General features: G+C 44.7%; 3 protein-coding genes across 3 annotated transcripts in view; 2 read left to right on the plus strand and 1 right to left on the minus strand.

Moving 5' to 3' along the window:
* LOC128718941 (protein pangolin, isoforms A/H/I/S-like) overlaps window positions 1-17,344 on the plus strand; it is a 61,643-nt gene that overhangs the window by 37,459 nt on the left and 6,840 nt on the right. The window lies entirely within an intron of this gene.
* LOC128718942 (tRNA (uracil-5-)-methyltransferase homolog A) lies at window positions 9,335-11,282 on the minus strand. The gene is made up of 3 exons (XM_053812560.1): window positions 11,103-11,282; window positions 9,715-11,035; window positions 9,335-9,645 (listed from the first exon to the last, which is right to left on the minus strand). Exons 1-3 carry the CDS (start codon window positions 11,280-11,282, stop codon window positions 9,335-9,337), a joined length of 1,812 nt encoding a protein of 603 aa, XP_053668535.1.
* Window positions 12,011-16,309, plus strand: LOC128718944 (protein disulfide-isomerase). The gene is made up of 3 exons (XM_053812562.1): window positions 12,011-12,164; window positions 14,913-16,183; window positions 16,259-16,309. Exons 1-3 carry the CDS (start codon window positions 12,011-12,013, stop codon window positions 16,307-16,309), a joined length of 1,476 nt encoding a protein of 491 aa, XP_053668537.1.

Consider the following 17,344-nt stretch of genomic DNA (forward strand, 5'->3'; position numbering starts at 1 on the left):
TATCACCATCACCACACACCATTAGCACTGTTAGTTTAAGAAAAGCACCTAAAACATTACCACCACCACCGTTAGGAAAGAAAGAGATCACATAATGTCGTTATCGCACTAACACATCGTGTATAACTCAGCGGCGAATTCGATCGGTTCCTGCCGTTCCACGCACCATCAGTTATTCGGAGGCTAGAACACACCAAAGATACCGTACACTGGTGGTCGTCGCATGCACACGCCAGTGTACACGGTGCCCTTCCGAATATTTAACCAATGCTTCTACCATCCTAGGGTGGACATGAAGAACCGACCGCTTTGCCACTTCCCTCCTATCAACCTTTCAAATTTGTGCCTGATCTTCTTTGCACGCTGTTAATGCTATACGCTTCCGAAAACGATCCTCGATGGATGTAAGTCTTCGCTCACATCAGTTGCTCACTGTCTAAAGCCCGCGCTTCAGAGGCCTGATCGTCGCTATTGGTGCCGTTGAACGATTTAAGGCCAGTATTATGCATGCACCACATTTCAAGAACTGTAGCTCCGTGTTGTCGCCCTTCTTGCCCCGTACTTCACCAACAAAATCAGATCGTAACGAATGAACTGTGACGGGGTTTGAACCATCAGTTGACCTCCTGTCCTGTGTGTATGTGCCACGTTCGTTCTGGCCGTGGCGACGCTGTAGAAGGTGAACGTTTAAGAAATGGATGATTTATGTCCTGTAGAACCTCGCCACGAATACGATTTAGCAGTAGTAGCTTACTTCCACAGGGTCGTGGTCGTTTTTGTTGCTGAAAGGAGCTGCGGAAAGGGATTATGATATTTGTGGGTGAGTGATGTGTTGAAGAATAATGTCCTACGTACCAATACGAAGAGAAAACACGCATAGGTTGTTCTCTACATACACACATTTACCTTTTAGAGTACGGAAGAAGCGTCCGATCCGCACATTCTCGTAAGGCAGCAACAGGATACACACGGTTCTTTTCCAGCAGACCGATCACATTTTATCAAGCCGATCGAATATAACAGCTGACCCAGATAAACTGTATAAACATTCTCGCTAGCTGCGTAGCTACCGCCATATTAATAAAGCCTCAATTGCCATAAAATATCACGTCCCACATCGTTACGGGTTTGTGCCATCATAGTCACACCGTCACACAGCGGAATCGCGCGACACTTTTTGTTTCCTTTAACCCCGTTGGTTATCTGGACATCAACAAGGGTTCGTGTTCTATGAATGAACCGTAGCAACGACGGGGATTTCAACTGCAATATGACCCCTCGCGATTAGAATTCCTACACGACGTGCTGCTTTACAAACACATTAAAACATAAACACACATGGCACACAACAGGCAAACGTATGCGGGTCTTTCGCTTGTCCCTAAAAATCACACGAGTCAAGTCTATGGAAGAAAAACTTCAACTCGCTTTCAAGCTGGAAACCCAAAATGTGGTCCCTACCGTAAAATGTGCAATTTTGGTGAACGAATGACGTTCATAAAGACACACAAAACCTTTACTTTAAGAAGTACAATAACAGCAAATATATGGTTGTATATTTTACAAATCAGATTTTACTCCATAAAATTATCATTTTTTAATCAGCAAATGTATACAACTTTCACATATAATTTTGGATTTGCCTTTTGTTGCGATCGTACATCACTAACGATGATTGATAGAACAGTTGATCAATGCACAATTTGTATGATGCAGCTTCAATTTACACACCACCACCACAAGCAAAAGCAGCGATATCCTTTCTGTGTTCTGTCCATTCTTATGTTTCATTTCACACACCACGTTGTGTAAATGTTTCTGGCGTGCTGTTTGCTATGCGCGTGATCCGTGATTCTACTTCAGTCTCTACTTTTATCACCTTTTCTTCCATTTCTTTAGATGCGCGTGCCCATCTGTGTCGCACATGTTTTTTTTTGTTGTTGTTTGTGTTTCACTTTTGGTTTAGTTCTTCCTTAGTTGGGGATGGATGATTCACAGTGTATGCGGAAGCTTACAAATCTTGTCTGAAATCTCTCCACCAACTCAACAAACGATGGCGTTGAAATCTTTCGCTTGAAGTTATTCAATAAAATAATCTTATTCCGCCACGATATTGCATACCCGATTGAACAGAGAAACGGAATAAAGCCATTCAAATGTACACACGGCACATGTGTCGAGTGTGCAATATGATCGCGAGCGTCAGCGCGCGCAGAAGAGATTTGTGTTGTTTCACTGTTTTCCCTACGACGTTCGACTTTCTACGCCGCGCTGATGAGATGTAGCATGTGGAAGCACTGCCTTCTGACTGATGTCAGCAAAAAGGAAACAGTGCCAGTACAGAGACCACCCCGTTCTCAACAGTGTGCGTGTGTTTCGGTTGGGATCATGCTGAAAACTCCCGCCGTACACGATGGAATTGAAAACCGAAGCTTCAAGGGAGGTCAGTAGTTTGTGTTAGCGCAGGCACCACCATCCATCGAGCGACGGCGTAACGATACGGGGACCCCAGGAAACGCATCATCTCATCAACCAACCAAACGATGGCAAACGCGGTTGTTGCCGCGCCTGGTAAAGATATTCTTAGCTCGCCGAGAGCGGAGTGTGATTGAAGTTGAGGGCACCGTGCGCGCGTCTGAACGCAGAAACAAGGGCAATAAAAATTGCTCCGAAAAGTTGTGCACACGCCGACGCGGAGGGCGAGGGTTGGTTGCTGATGCTACCACACCAATCCCCCAACCAACTTCACCAATAAGCGTCAACCTGGAGAGGAAAACATACATCCATATGCAATGCTTGAATGATTAAAAACAAAACCAACTCCCGCGATCGTCCCGCGATCATTGCTCCCGTTCTTGTCGTAGTTGTGCTTTTCGGTACAAAAAGGTCATTATGATTGATTCAACGATATACCACGCGATGTCGGGTAAACGTTCTTCAAGCAAATATTTAAATGTGATTTCCTTTCCCGCTGAAATTGGACAATATTTTCTCCATTCTAGACATTCATTTATTAACGTTTATACTGTGATCAATTCGATCGATACTCGAATCTCTTCACAGTTGTCGAAGATCTCGATCGCTACGCGATTTCTTTATAAAGCGACTGATCGTACCACTAATAATGATTCACCAGAGCGGACCTCGCCGTTACAACATGGCTATAAATAGTAAAGAATTTAACACGAAATGATAAGACTCTAATGCACGTATGTTTCGTGTATGAATGATTCACAATTAAAATCATTGCATGTTGCACTAACAGTACTTATATACAGGGAATAAATGTATGATCATTCCCAAAACAGCATTTCCATTTCCAGAAGGCTTGCGCGCGCATGTTCGTAACCTCTGTAACCTGTATAAAAGGGGTTTCACGGTAAAATATAGTTCAACCCCCTCGAATGCAATATCTACACCTCGTTGAAGTCTTTCGTCGCCATCGCTATCGCATCGCTTCGAACCAAACAGCCAGAACAGATAAACACACCAGCGTAGAGCAACACGCGCGGCGTTGCTCTGTGTTGGTTTTGCGTAAATAAAGTCTTATCAAAAAACGGTGTTACCCAGGCTTTCTACCATTTTCCTATCCCGCAACTTCTTTCCCCTCAAGATGAGTTCAGCGTGACGCACAAGAATGGAACCCATTTTTAAGAAACTTTAATGTCGGACTCTCCGACGAACCCTTCCATAACTTCACATTTGCATGAACGCCCGCTGCTAGCGATCATGTTGTTGTTTTTTTTATAGAGGCTTTGAGCTCGGCATCTTCACTGTATCACGTTTGAACAAGATCATCTCCAACCCACCTAATCTTCTGCCCAGGTTCGTGTCATTCCTCCAACAAGACCAATATCTAGAAACTTCCCTAACCGGCAATAGTTGTCGATTTTCTAATAACCTGAACTGTGAAAAACTCGCACACAGATTGAAATTGTCCAAACTGTCAAGGAATTCAGCTTGAAAAAATGTTAACATTGTATCCCGTTGGTGCGATCGAAATGGTGGATGGAATAGGGAAATGGAGAAAACGCACACGTGCACACACACACACACACACACACACAATTAGTGATAGCGTCTAACTAGAGTACTTACCTATGCTGATCTTTCCAGAGGATCACAAAATTGTACAAATATCCAACGCGTCTATCGTTGTAGCTACAGTTCCCGTGTGAAAACAACGCCCGTACTGCACCTAATCGTAATAAAACACCGCCAACAGGAAACCCCATCCGATCGATTTAACCGTGTGCGAACGAATGAGCGGCACGGAATCAGAATTGTCCTATCGCACACCAAACCACTCTTGGCGCGCTCAAGTGTGTGAGCGAGAACTGCCGCCGATCGGACGACACAGCTTAGAGGGGCAACATGGGGCAAGAGAACGTGCGCGACGGTACAGGCTTAACTCTGCGCTGTATACTCTGAATTCTGGATGTCGGTAGTGTTCGCGCATCTTGCTGCTCACTAATGCCGGGTACAAAGGGACGGGTGCATACAAGCCGCGGCTTTCCGAGCGACTGTTCTCGCGTGTATTTGTTATTTCAATCTTCTAACGCACATTCGATTGGCTCTTCGTAGTGCGAGACACTTAGTCATACTGGTGCTATATTTTGGTGCAATCCATACGTATGGGTTTCGGCGCACTTGCGGATAATGTAAGCCATATCATGCAGTGTTCGTTATGATTTAACTGCCCGTTCCCTCTCCCTCTCTCTCCCTTGTCGATGTCGATAAGCCCGCTCACTTTTCTTTTAGCTTAACCGCTATCGCATCGGGCAGATAACACGTGTACGACCTTGCGGGTACCATCCGCAGCACGGTGAAAGAAGCCCACGTCTCCCGAACAAGAGACCCCACAAAACTGACGGGCTAGTGTTGCGTTTGACTGCATGAGAGTGTAAGCTCCCGACACAACGCTCGCTTACCATATGTGTACCATGCACAGCGTGTACGGCATGGGGCTGTTGTTGGTTATTTTGATAAGCAAACGCGATCACACCAACACGTGCACTCACTGTACGAATGCAGCACGCGAAAAAGACGCGTCTTGACTCGACATGGGGACGGACGGACCCGCTGTTCATTCGTGTGCGTGACATATTGGGTGGACGATTTTATGTTTAATTAAGTGACAGCAATAGATAAATTAATAAAACGGTTCTTCCTTTCGGCGGCCCCCGCGTGGTACCCTTCCTGCCGGAATGTTACGATCGGTGACTCCGGCATGAACTAACCACACACGCATACACCCGAACAGAAATTCTACGTGTACCATGGTGGTGATGATTTGCGGAGCAACAGAACAATACGAATTTGAAACGATATTCATGTGAAGCTCATTACATTCGTCGGGTTTTTAAATGCCGTCGTTTAAATATTTTTTGAAAGCATTTTCACAGAACTACCCGTCTGCGATTTCAGTAGATAATAACTGTGTTGATAGCGTTAGCAACATGTGTATGAAATCTGGTTCAGGATTCGGTCACGTAGCGTGTGTTGTAGCACAACCAAGTCTCTGCTAGCATTCAGACAGCGAACTTCATGCGTTTATTGGTTGGAGCATACTTATCATATTTGTGTTAATGTTTAATTGAAAGTTAATATTATCTAACAATTAAGCTTTAATGCAGCATAAATTATTTAATTAACAGAACAATTTCAGAAAAAAACACGTGGAAAGTTAATAACAATTTTTTTAGGGAGAACCTTAGCTACAATTGTTTATTTATACTCACGCACTGGAATTAATGATACAGAATAAAATCAACTTCGCTTACGCAAAGATACGCATTTTGGGGTTTACAAAATTTACAGTTTACAGCATGGAGAAACAATAAACGATAAGCGTTTCTTTCAATCATCTCATCGCAATGATTAAAAACACTCTCTTATCGCAATCGTCGGTCTTAATAATCTTCTTGTCCGGCACTCTGCACCTGGGTTGTACCTGAGGGTAGAATTATCCTCATATCAGCCCCAAATAAACAGAAATTTGCAACAGGCTGTGCATTTCCTGGGCAACTTTACTCAATTCCGGAGAGTGCAGTACGTCACGAAAATCCGCTCTCCGGATGTTCCGGAGATCATCTACGGTGAGAGTTTGTTGCCCGCTTGTGTCCGCTCTTCGAGCAAGCAGCAAAGATGGCATCCCATTTTCCTAGTCCCATGTTCCACCCCCAATAAAATGGCCCTCTTGCGTTTCGGTTCCGATCGAGGCCCATTTTGTACAACACAAAACCCAAAAGGAGGAAATCGCGCATTGAAGTCTTTTTCTTAGACTTTAGTTACTCGGTACTTCCTTCTGCTGATAAGAAAGCAACACCCAAACGGTGGTGGGAAACATGCGCGATAGGTACAGAACGGAGATAATGGATGAAATTAAGCAACAACAAAAAAAACTCCTCAAAGTTTTGATACTGATAAGATTTTCAAGGTTCTCCATCTGCAGTCGGTGCAGCCCCTGCTGTCCCAAAAACAGAAAGAAAGGAATGATGTCTTTCTGTCGTAATTTGCAATACTGAAATATATTCTCTCCCAGTGCACGATACGGCTGAATTTTCATTTTCTATGTTTGCTTACGCAATGATCTATTTTAAGATTACTCCTATTGAAGCTGCACTCATTTCATTACCATCAGTATAGAAACACATGTAGCGAAGGGCTGAGGAAATCGACTTGACCGCTTAGCGACTAGCTCCAGCCATCCTACATCGCACTTCATATAAATCCTGGATCATGTTTTTTTTTCTTCTTAATTACTCTCCGCGCCCTTGGAGGAACTATTTCAGTGTTCGAGATTTTTTCCACGCTAGTGGCCACATTACTTTTGACCTGCCGAAAAAACAATATTAAATAAACAACTCGTGTGCATACGTACCGTGTCGCTGCGGTCATCGTTGGGATCGAGCGATAAAACGAAAGTTTCTTTCTTTTGCTAGTACGAATCACTTTACAAATCGCATGCACAACATACCCAAAACGGGTACGGCATCACCCCATACAAACAAACTTCCTACTTACGGATTATCTTCCTAGTTTGCGCACCACTTTTCTACCACTCTGGGGCGTTCCATTTTTAGGTAAAATGGTTACACTTTCCGCTGGAACTAGCGTCAATGAGGTAACTGAAACCTTTTCGATACTTTTCCGATGGAACTTATGGACTTGCGAATAAATTTCAGCCGTATTTTACGTTCGCCCGTTTGACAGTTCACACACACAGTGAAGTTTGTTTTGTTTACGTTTTGCGCAAGCGCGGCCGTGCTGCCAGTTTGCCCTGTTTTCACCGCACTGTGTTTTTCTCATTTTTGAATATTTTTACAACCATATACATACGTTGTAATTTTACATATAATTGTAAAGCGAGTTCTATTCTATGCGCTGTACTATGAATATAACTCCAACTACCCTTTCAAACGCCATAAACACGAACGAAATCTATCAACAGTGTGCTGTTCGCATTCCAGGTAGGATACCAACTGTCTCGAGCGTTCCAAAACGTGTACATCGCTTTCACGCCCAAATCCTTCCATGGTTTCCCATCGAACTGATGGAAATCGAAATGTCCACCAACGCCTACCCCCAGACCCAGATAGAATTCCTTATCGAACGGAGCCATTCGGGTTCCGCTCAGTCGCCATAGGTTAGCGATTTGGGGTTTGGTAGATTGAATGTCCTTGTGTAGGCCTTCTCCAGGATCAATCTTGCAGTAAACTTCTCCATCCACTTCCATCCACACTCCCTCCGGTGTCCACTTTAAGCCATAGTCATGATAATCGGCATTCCATTGCACGCTTCTGGTCAACGTGCACATCTTCGAACAGCGTAACGGTTCACGATCGCTCACTATAAGCCCGCCAGACAGTTGGTTGCGCAGACGAGGTCCACCGGGCACGAAAGCAATGCGCATCAGCCCAGAAGCATAACCATCTCGTCCGTAAAAGTCTGTGGCTGGGATGAGGTACATTTCTGTAATCGATTAATGTAGTGTTATAAGCGTGAGGACCTTTACAAGTCACTTGCGAGCGTTTACTTACGGGGGAATATCCAATTGCCTTGTGGTAGCTTTGCCCGGATCAACACTCTCCCATACATAAATCGAAAGCTGTTAATGGTGGTAATTTGCGCAGTAAGTATGGGCGGTATCATATCAAAATCTATCTTAGTGTCACGTATACAGTCTCGCGAACTACGGTGACCCGTACACTCATCGGCGAACCGGAACTGCTTAGTTGTAGCACCGGGTCCAAACTTTTCCTCAAACAGAGTTGGTCGGATAGCTAGTTTGCCGTTCTGCAGCTTTATGTTGTCCTTAAAATCGGCGTAAACGACAAACTCATTGTCTGGATCGGACGCGAAGCGATTCTCGATACGCCATTTCTGCGCATCTATCGTGTGTCCGTCAAAATCGTCTTCAAACAATAACTGCCCATCGCACGCGGTTCGTCCATTCACAGTGGTGTAGCCCTTGTCACAACCTTTAGCCATGCGATCCTCAAAATCATCAGTTTGCGTTGCGGTTGATCTCACTTCTTTAGTCCGCCGTTCATTCGGAGTCAGTACATACGGGTACGACATCTCGGTCGTAGCGGAACGTAAGACAATACCGGAACCGGATGTAGGTGCCGGGGTTGCTGCTGGGCGCAAGTCTTGCACGGTAAACGATCCGGAATTTGTACGATACGTTTGCCCGTTACGTACGATCACTGCGCGGTAGAATATGGTATCGCCAGGAACGAGTTTAGCCTCACGATCGATGAATAGGTAACGGCCATTTTTAATTTTTGTTATCGTTTGCGCCCATCGTCCCACATCGTAGTACTGCGTAAACTGTTGATTCAGTTTCCCGTGAAATGTAAACGAACTAATGCCTGGATCTGCATTAATCCACACGATCAACCCTTGTGGATCGAAAATTTCAAATCGTGGCTTCGGCGGTTGATAGCGGACACTTTTGCGCGGATCGGAGTTGGAAAAAGGCAGAACAAAAATCAAACCACAAACTATCCGTAAAACGTTCATCCTCAATCTTGTAGATGTAGCAATTCACTAAACTTACACACCGAACCAACAAACACCAAACCCGTTGCTACACCTTATCCAGCTAATGGGATTTCCGTTAATTCGTTGCACCTTTCAATCGGATCGTGGGAAGCGTGGGAAGCCATGTGCGCGAGATACACAATGAGTGAGCGATCTAGATCGAAGATGCACACTGCTGCGCTGAGTAAAGTGTACACCTACGTCAGCTACGTCATCATTGTACGTCACCAAATTATCCACACTAAGGATATGTATAATCAACATAATCAGCTTTATATTTACTTAATTAAATATCTCCGGATATTTGAGAACCTTCATCGGTTTCTTTCTCATCATTCCCTGTTGCTTCTTTAGTGATAGATTCGGTGTTTGTTTCTGTCTCACGTTCAAACAATATAATCAATTCCGTGTGTGGAGTGTGAGGAAACAAATCCACTGCGATGGCTTTCTTCGCAATAAATGGGTCTCCGCGCAGTTGTTTTGAGCAGGGGCGCATTAAGTCGACCCAATTTTTGATGGCGCTTTGCGGAGAGCACGATACGTACACCAGCTTATCTAGTCCCCGGGCGTTTCTCAGCTGCGTAATCGAGCGGATATCTACAATAGGGAAGACAAGCTGTTTAATATTTACGCATTTTGTAACCAATTGCCAACACTACTACGTACGCAGTCCAGCTCTCGGTGGGTCAACGATAGCTATCAAAGATTCCTGCTGCTCCGGAATAATGTTTGCTTGCCGGATCAATGACGTAATTAAGTCATCCGCGTTTCCAGCGAAAAATTTACAATTCTCCACACCGTTCTTTTGGGCATTGTATTCCGCGTCTTTGATAGCTTGTTCAACGATGTCGACACCAAGGACCTGTTTACAGTGCCGAGCGAAACATAACCCGATTGTACCAGTTCCGCAACAAATATCCAACAGACTTGTGTTTTGGTCTGGTGCAGCAACATCGATAGCGCACTGATAAAGCAGCTCTGCTGCAGGGGTGTTGATTTGAAAAAATGCTCCCGGACTGATGCGGAATGTGAGTCCCAAAATTTTCTCCTCAATATGTGTTTCTCCATACAAGTGCTCGATTGGATTGGTGTATTGACCTTGTTGGCGTTTTTGAATCACTTCGAAATGGATCGAACAGATGCCAGCCTTTTTGCCCATTTCCGATGTCAAGCATTCGACAATAGCCGTTTTCAGCCCCTTTTGCTCGTCTTCGGACAGTGATTGGAGATGTACACCGACGATTACCATCACCTGACCAGTGGCATGGGACATTCGTACAGTCATTTGCCGAAAGTAGCCCTGATACGTCTCGGCGCTGTAAACATCAAATGGTGAATTCTGCACAAACTCTTCAAACAATGCCACGGCTTGTTTCATACAGTTCGGGATGTGCTTGAGTTGTGCTATCGATTCAACCTCTAGGAATCCGTTAGAGTAGCTACCCACACGGAATCCCACGCGTTTTACACCTTGTGCATCCTTGCCGATAGAAAACTCGCACTTATTTCGATACTCGTCCTGCATAGGAGATGGCCGAATCGGTTCAAATGCGCAAGGAAGGCCACCGTGCTCTTGGCGTTGCTTTTCTACAAAAACCCGTAGCGTGGGAATGGTAGACCAGAGCTCTTTGCCAAATTTTTGCAGTACGTTTTCCATTTCCGATTGTTTCTGCTTCAGCTGCTGCTCGTACGATAGGTATGCAAGCGACGTTGCTGAAGCTTCCACCGTGCGGCGCTTAATGTTCATTGGCTCTCCCTCGGCTGCAGATGCTTCCTTACGCCTGCGGACTAAGGGATCTGGAGCGGGTTTTGCTTCGAAAGCTGATAACTCTTTGCCCTTCCATTTGTAGCCATCCAGTGCTTTTATTGCCGCTTCACGATCCGCTTGATTACGAAAGCAAATGAAAATGAATGGACTGCCGGGTTTCATTATTTTGATTTTATTCGTAGACAGTTTCATCTTCACGTTTAGCAACTTTTTCAATTCCTGAAAAGGATGAATGCGTGAAAATGAAATGCATGAAAGGATGTTATAAGATGCACCATCTACTTACGCCAATGCCATAGTATTTGGGAAGCCCTCGCAGTTCGATTTTGAATAACTCCGAAGTGAAGCCGGTGGCATCGAGGTACGCATATTCTTCGCCCTTTATTTCACATTTTTCATCTTTTTTTTCAACTGCCTCTTCTGCCGTGGACTCCTCTACTACAGCAGAAACGTTGTCCTCCTCCATATCTTTGAACGCGACTTTTCTGTACGGTATTTGTGCGTTTTCGTGAATATTACTGCCGGCACCGACAGCACGTGTGTTGTAAACAAACAAAACTGTCAATTATCTGCGGTACACTCTATATACCTTGGTAAAAAAATTGTCAGCATCAGCCGATGACGTTTGTGCAAGAATTCGAGTTCAGTGCATCGTGCGAGTGCAGGTGTGTGCGTGTGGTCATTCGTCGGAGCGGCGCCACGTCAGTGCTAAAAAACATAAATTTGTTCCCTTTTTCGCGAATGTAAGTGCTCCGGTGAGTTGTAAGTAAAAATTCTGCTAGTATTTCGATCCGTATTCTATTTGCCACTATTTGCGGCGTGTATTTCCGTCCATGTAAGCCCGTCAGCCCGTTTGCAACTGCGTCCGTAGGAGTTCAACACACCCATTCTCATTGCACACGCCAGCGTCTCGCTTGGACCACGGCTACGTGCATCACGCATATAGCGGGCAGAGGCTTAAAGTGCTTCCTTTCTCATTCGAGCTTCCATTGATCATCTTTTCGTCCATCAGTGCGGTCGAGTCGGCGCTCGAGACACAGTGGTGTTCCGCGGTTCGGTCATATGCGAGGCTAACAGTATTTTCGCTTTTATCCTTTCATTGTCTCTACGCCGCGTATAGTTTTTCCGTGCCCAGTTTTTCCTACCAAACGGCAGTCGCATTTTCCTGCATTTAGAAGCCGCAACGAGCCAACGATGAGACTACTATCGGCATTCGCGCTGGTGCTTGCTTTCGCCACCGTGGCGCTTGCAGAGGAAGAGGTCAAAACCGAAGATGGTGTGTTGGTTCTGACTAAGGATAACTTCGATTCCGTCATCGCCAACAACGAATTCGTGCTCGTGGAATTCTGTAAGTATCTGTAAATGTTTCTGTTCAGCCTTTTGCACAACCATATGGAACCCGTTTCCAAGCGGCAGCGTGAAATTCCACCATTGTGAATACGAAGCACGGTCATCATTAGGTTGGTAGGATGCTCAAATCGGTTTAGTTAGTGCTAGGGTTAGGTAAAAGCGGAAAATTGTTCCGGGAATAGAGTAGGAAAAAGGGGACAAAAAGTAGTGCTTTCTATGGATTTGTTTATTGCCCGCACAGTCTAATGCGTACGTGTACACGGTCAATGAGCACACAATGAAATCCGCCAGTCAGCCAGTTTTTTTTACATGGGCGCTGTTGCGTTACGTTCTTCCTGCTGGAGTATCTTATCTGTGATTCTTAAACCATTCGGCTACTCTTTCCCACCGGCAAACGCGTATGCTGGGGAAACAGAGCGAGTGCCACCAGCCAGTTATGTAGGAAGCGTTCGCGCGCCTGCTCGCTTGTTGGTAGAACCGAGACGACCAGCGGTCATGGTTTAAAGTTGCCCTGTTGGAATCTTTGTATACGTGGAAGATATTGGTACTTCTCTCGTTCCATCTTATGGCTCGCGATACGCACAACGAGCAGCTTTACTATGTTTGGTTTGGTGAGCAAACTTGTTTCCAACTGGTTTCCTGAAAGTGCCGGCCGGCAAGGAAACGAAATCATTTGCATAATTTCGACATTGGTGTGGGGAAAACTCACGGTTCCAACCTGACAGGCTTCTACGATTAGCTATCCAAAAGTGTGTGAAATAATGTTCCAATTTTTTACACTCAACATGGCAGTAAACAACATTCAATTGAACTTCTTGCAGTAGGCCAAACCGCGAAGAAGTATTTTATGCACATACCGATCCACAAACACATCTGCACAGAATTGCATCATTGCGCATTACGTGTACCTGCCGCCAGAACAACAGTGCTTGGCAAATTCGCTTACGTGTTCGATGATTAAAGAATAAGATTGCAGGGGGCCACGTCGATAGGAGGATGCTTTCTATATGTTCCTTATCAACCACAGACCAAGGTGTACTTCATGTGTAGATTGCTATACCCTTTTTTGTGGTCTATATCTGTGCAAATACACAGCACACAGCCGAAAGCTGTCAAGGCAGAAGAAAAAAGCATGTTGGTTCAGATTTTTACCATGTTTACACAAATGTTTCCGTAGGAGGGTCTGTTTTCAGTTGTGTGGCGAGCATGTTTTCCATCTCAAGGTATCTTATTGTTTTTTTTCCTTTTTGGTTCGAGTAGAAGAATTTTAAGCCTGTTTTTTTTTTAGAAAAAAATCGACGTGTTCGTAACTCTAAACATGCGGCACTATAACGATTGTTTCTAGCATACGGAGCGTGAATTTCTTCAACTTTTTCCCGGCGGGGCCTTGTACAACGGCTTGTACACTTTTCTGTTTAATTTACTTCCCCATTTCAAATGGAGGTCTTTACTTTTTTTTATCAATTTAGTCTGCTGTTATCAACATTTTTAGCGCGCTGAAGCAATTTCGTTGCGATGTGTTGTACATGAGTTCCTATCAGTTACAAGCATCAGAGTTCGAAACGATAAAGTTTGTCGAGCTTTGAAGTTTTGGTAAAGAATTTTGGTGCAATTCACGAACCGGACATGATGGAATTAAACCTTCAATAGGAAATATTAAATTGCCAATTGATTTTTCCGACAAAAAAGAAGGAATAAAAACACACAGAAAAAGTAACTAAATGTTTCTTGAACCGCAAGCTACTTGACCGGTTTTTTGAACAAGCTGTCCAGCAACCGTGACGTGTCGGTTAGTGACGGGTTGGAGATACCAACACATAGTCCCCATGACACTGCTCTGTGCACGTGTGAGTGCTAAACCCATCGCGCGCATTGCCTCAACGCTTTCGCGGTACGCATATTCTTTTCTTTCTTGATTCTGTGTGTGTGTTCGAAGACGAAAGCATACGGATTTTATAATTGGTTGCCCAGCCGCGAAGAACACGGGGAGTCGCTCGCAGTCGTTTATGTTTACGGTCAGTGACCTCCGGTCCGGTACCGGTTATGCGGTAACCCACATGAAGAAGAAGAGCTGACAAGTGTTCGATAATCGCCCCCACTATAGATTTCGTGAAAAGTAGGCTGCCTACTAAGGTGAATCTGTATGATCTGTTCGTGCACTACTAGTGCGTAATTCGATCGTTGCACCTTTCAACGACTCTGTCTAAACGACGACAGATTTGTTGCTGCTTGTTTTTCTACGCAGCAAGTACGGTCAAGTTCAGGGGCGCGACGCTTGTTTGTTACGCTATACGTTATTCGACCAGATGTAATGGTTTCTTCGGAAATGTTGTCATTGCAAGAAACGAGCATTTTCCGTTTTATACAAATCCAAGAAAGGGAAACATTGCAAAAAAAAAAACACATTGGAACAACTATGGAATGGATTTGTACCATCCCACTATTCCCCGAGTCAATGCAAAATATGCATACGAATGACACAATTGACGTCATTTGGTCAAATTGTCGTAATGATTGTCTTTGGGCGTTGATTGTAATTCGTTATAATTTACATATACTTACACCATACTGCAAATGTTTCCTTTCGATAAAATATTACCATAATTTATTTGCTCATCCGTGAAAAAATAGCGCTTCCACCCTCATGGAATTTCTATTTTTACGCTGTTTGAAATAGTGAGAAAACCGCAACACAAAGAATCTAATTCTGTACGATGAATACTTTATGTGTAACATCCATTTTCAGACGCTCCTTGGTGTGGACATTGCAAGGCTCTGGCTCCGGAATATGCTAAGGCCGCTAAGGTGCTGGCGGACAAGGAATCCCCCATCAAGCTTGCCAAGGTTGACGCCACCGTCGAACCAGAACTGGCCGAAAAGTATGGCATTCGTGGATACCCGACGCTGAAATTCTTCCGCAGTGGATCCCACGTCGACTACACTGGTGGACGCGAACAGGACACGATTGTGTCGTGGTTGGAGAAGAAGACTGGTCCCGCTGCCAAGGAGCTTGAAACGGTCGAGGCTGCAGAGGAATTCCTGAAGGAAAACAATGTAGCTGTGGTTGGATTCTTCAAGGATCGCGAATCGAAGGAAGCCAAGGCATTCATGTCGACGGCCGTCGCCGTTGATGACTATCCGTTCGGTGTGACGAGCAGCGAGGAAGTGTACGCCAAATACGAAGCCAAGTGTGGCTCGGTGGTTCTGTTCAAGCATTTCGATGAAGGAAAGGCCGTGTTCGAAGGCGAAGCTACCGAGGAGGCATTGAAGAAATTCGTCACCGCCCAGGCACTGCCCCTGATTGTTGACTTCAGCCACGAAACTGCCCAAAAGATCTTTGGCGGGGAGATCAAGAGCCATCTGTTGTTCTTTATCTCGAAGGAAGCCGGACACTTGAAGGAATACGTCGAACCGGCCAAGGAAGTAGCTAAGAAGTTCCGGGAACAGATTCTGTTCGTGACGATCGACGCTGACCAGGAGGATCATACGCGCATCCTGGAGTTCTTTGGCATGAAGAAGGATGAGGTTCCTTCGCTACGCATCATCCGCCTGGAGGAAGACATGGCCAAGTACAAACCCGAAACGAATGATCTGTCCGCCGATAAGATCCTTGAGTTCGTGAAGTCGTTCCTGGATGGCAAGGTGAAGCAGCATCTGCTGTCTCAGGATCTGCCAGAGGATTGGGATAAGGAGCCGGTTAAGGTGCTGGTGGCCACCAAGTTCGATGAGGTTGTTTTCGATAAGACCAAGGATGTGCTGGTTGAATTTTACGCTCCGTGGTGCGGACACTGCAAACAGCTCGTTCCGATCTACGACAAGCTTGGAGAGAAGTACAAGGACAGCGACAGCGTAGTCATCGCCAAGATCGATGCCACTGCCAACGAGCTCGAACATACCAAGATCTCGTCGTTCCCGACCATCTATCTGTACCGAAAGGGTGACAACGAGAAGGTGGAGTTCAAGGGCGAACGCACGCTGGAAGGTTTCGTTAAGTTCCTGGATGGTGGAAAGGATGAGGTTTGTTTGCATGAAACTGGTTCTATTGCGATGCCTTTTGATATTAATTGTAACATTCATTTCTTTCTAATACAGCAGCCAGAGGAAGAGGAGAAGGAAGACACACCGACAAAGGACGAGCTATAAGCGAAGAAAGAGAGTGGGCCTTGAATAGCACGAATACCACCAGTGTCTGCCCGCAAATGTTAATCTACACGCTGAAAAAAAACACACACACACACAAACACACAAAAGTAAATGCATTAATACCGTAATAAGCTACACAAATATTCTAAGTCCAAAATCACACCATCGACAAAATGGCAACCATGTTTCCGTGTAACGTAATTCGTCATACCGCATATGTACGTGAGTGAAACCTCCAATTGCAGATTCAACAGAAGAGAAAGCGTGTGCATAATAGTAATGTAAAACTTCGCAAAGAGACTGTAATATACTATATTTTATGATGAAACCTGTAAGACGTTAGACGAAGCGATATAGATAAATTACATAAATTCCAACATCCAAACATGTGCGCGCGATTCAAGATCTCTACCTTCTTTACAATAGTTCGTTTTGTGCATCCACTCGTTAAAACAGACCTTCCTTCCTTACGGATATCGTTTCTTCCTTAGTTTGCACCGCTTAACGCAAGACAGACTCCACGGGAAATCGTAGCAAATGGAAGTAGTCTAGAGAGATAGAGGCCATTGACAGCAGGAGAACAGAGCTACCCTAGGCCAACAAACAAGCGAAAAGAATATGAAAAGTGGTGTATGAATTCCAATTTGTGCAACAAAATTCCGATGCTGTGCAGGGAAACAGATAGTAGAAAAAGAAGTATACAAAACAATTGCATTTCATAAGATCCTTCGTTAAGAGCACGCCGGGAAATGAATGTTATATTAACATTAGGAGCCCCAAATCTCCATCGATTCTTCGCGATGGCAGAAAAAGGGTAGATGAAATCTTCCTTGCACGTAAGAAAACGGCAGAATCCACAGTTCACACCCATACACAAACGACAAAACATGTAACACTCGAGGCATTAAAATGAAAACTTAACAAAACTCACATGAAGCGGGTCTTTTCCTTTTGCCTATTTGCAAACATCGTTTCCTACTTACAAATTGGTCTAACATTCCTTCGGAAAAGTATTCACCATGACTTCGTGTTGCT

The sequence above is a fragment of the Anopheles marshallii genome, chromosome 2 (assembly GCF_943734725.1).
Source record: "Anopheles marshallii chromosome 2, idAnoMarsDA_429_01, whole genome shotgun sequence".
Taxonomy (NCBI): Eukaryota; Metazoa; Arthropoda; class Insecta; order Diptera; family Culicidae; genus Anopheles; species Anopheles marshallii.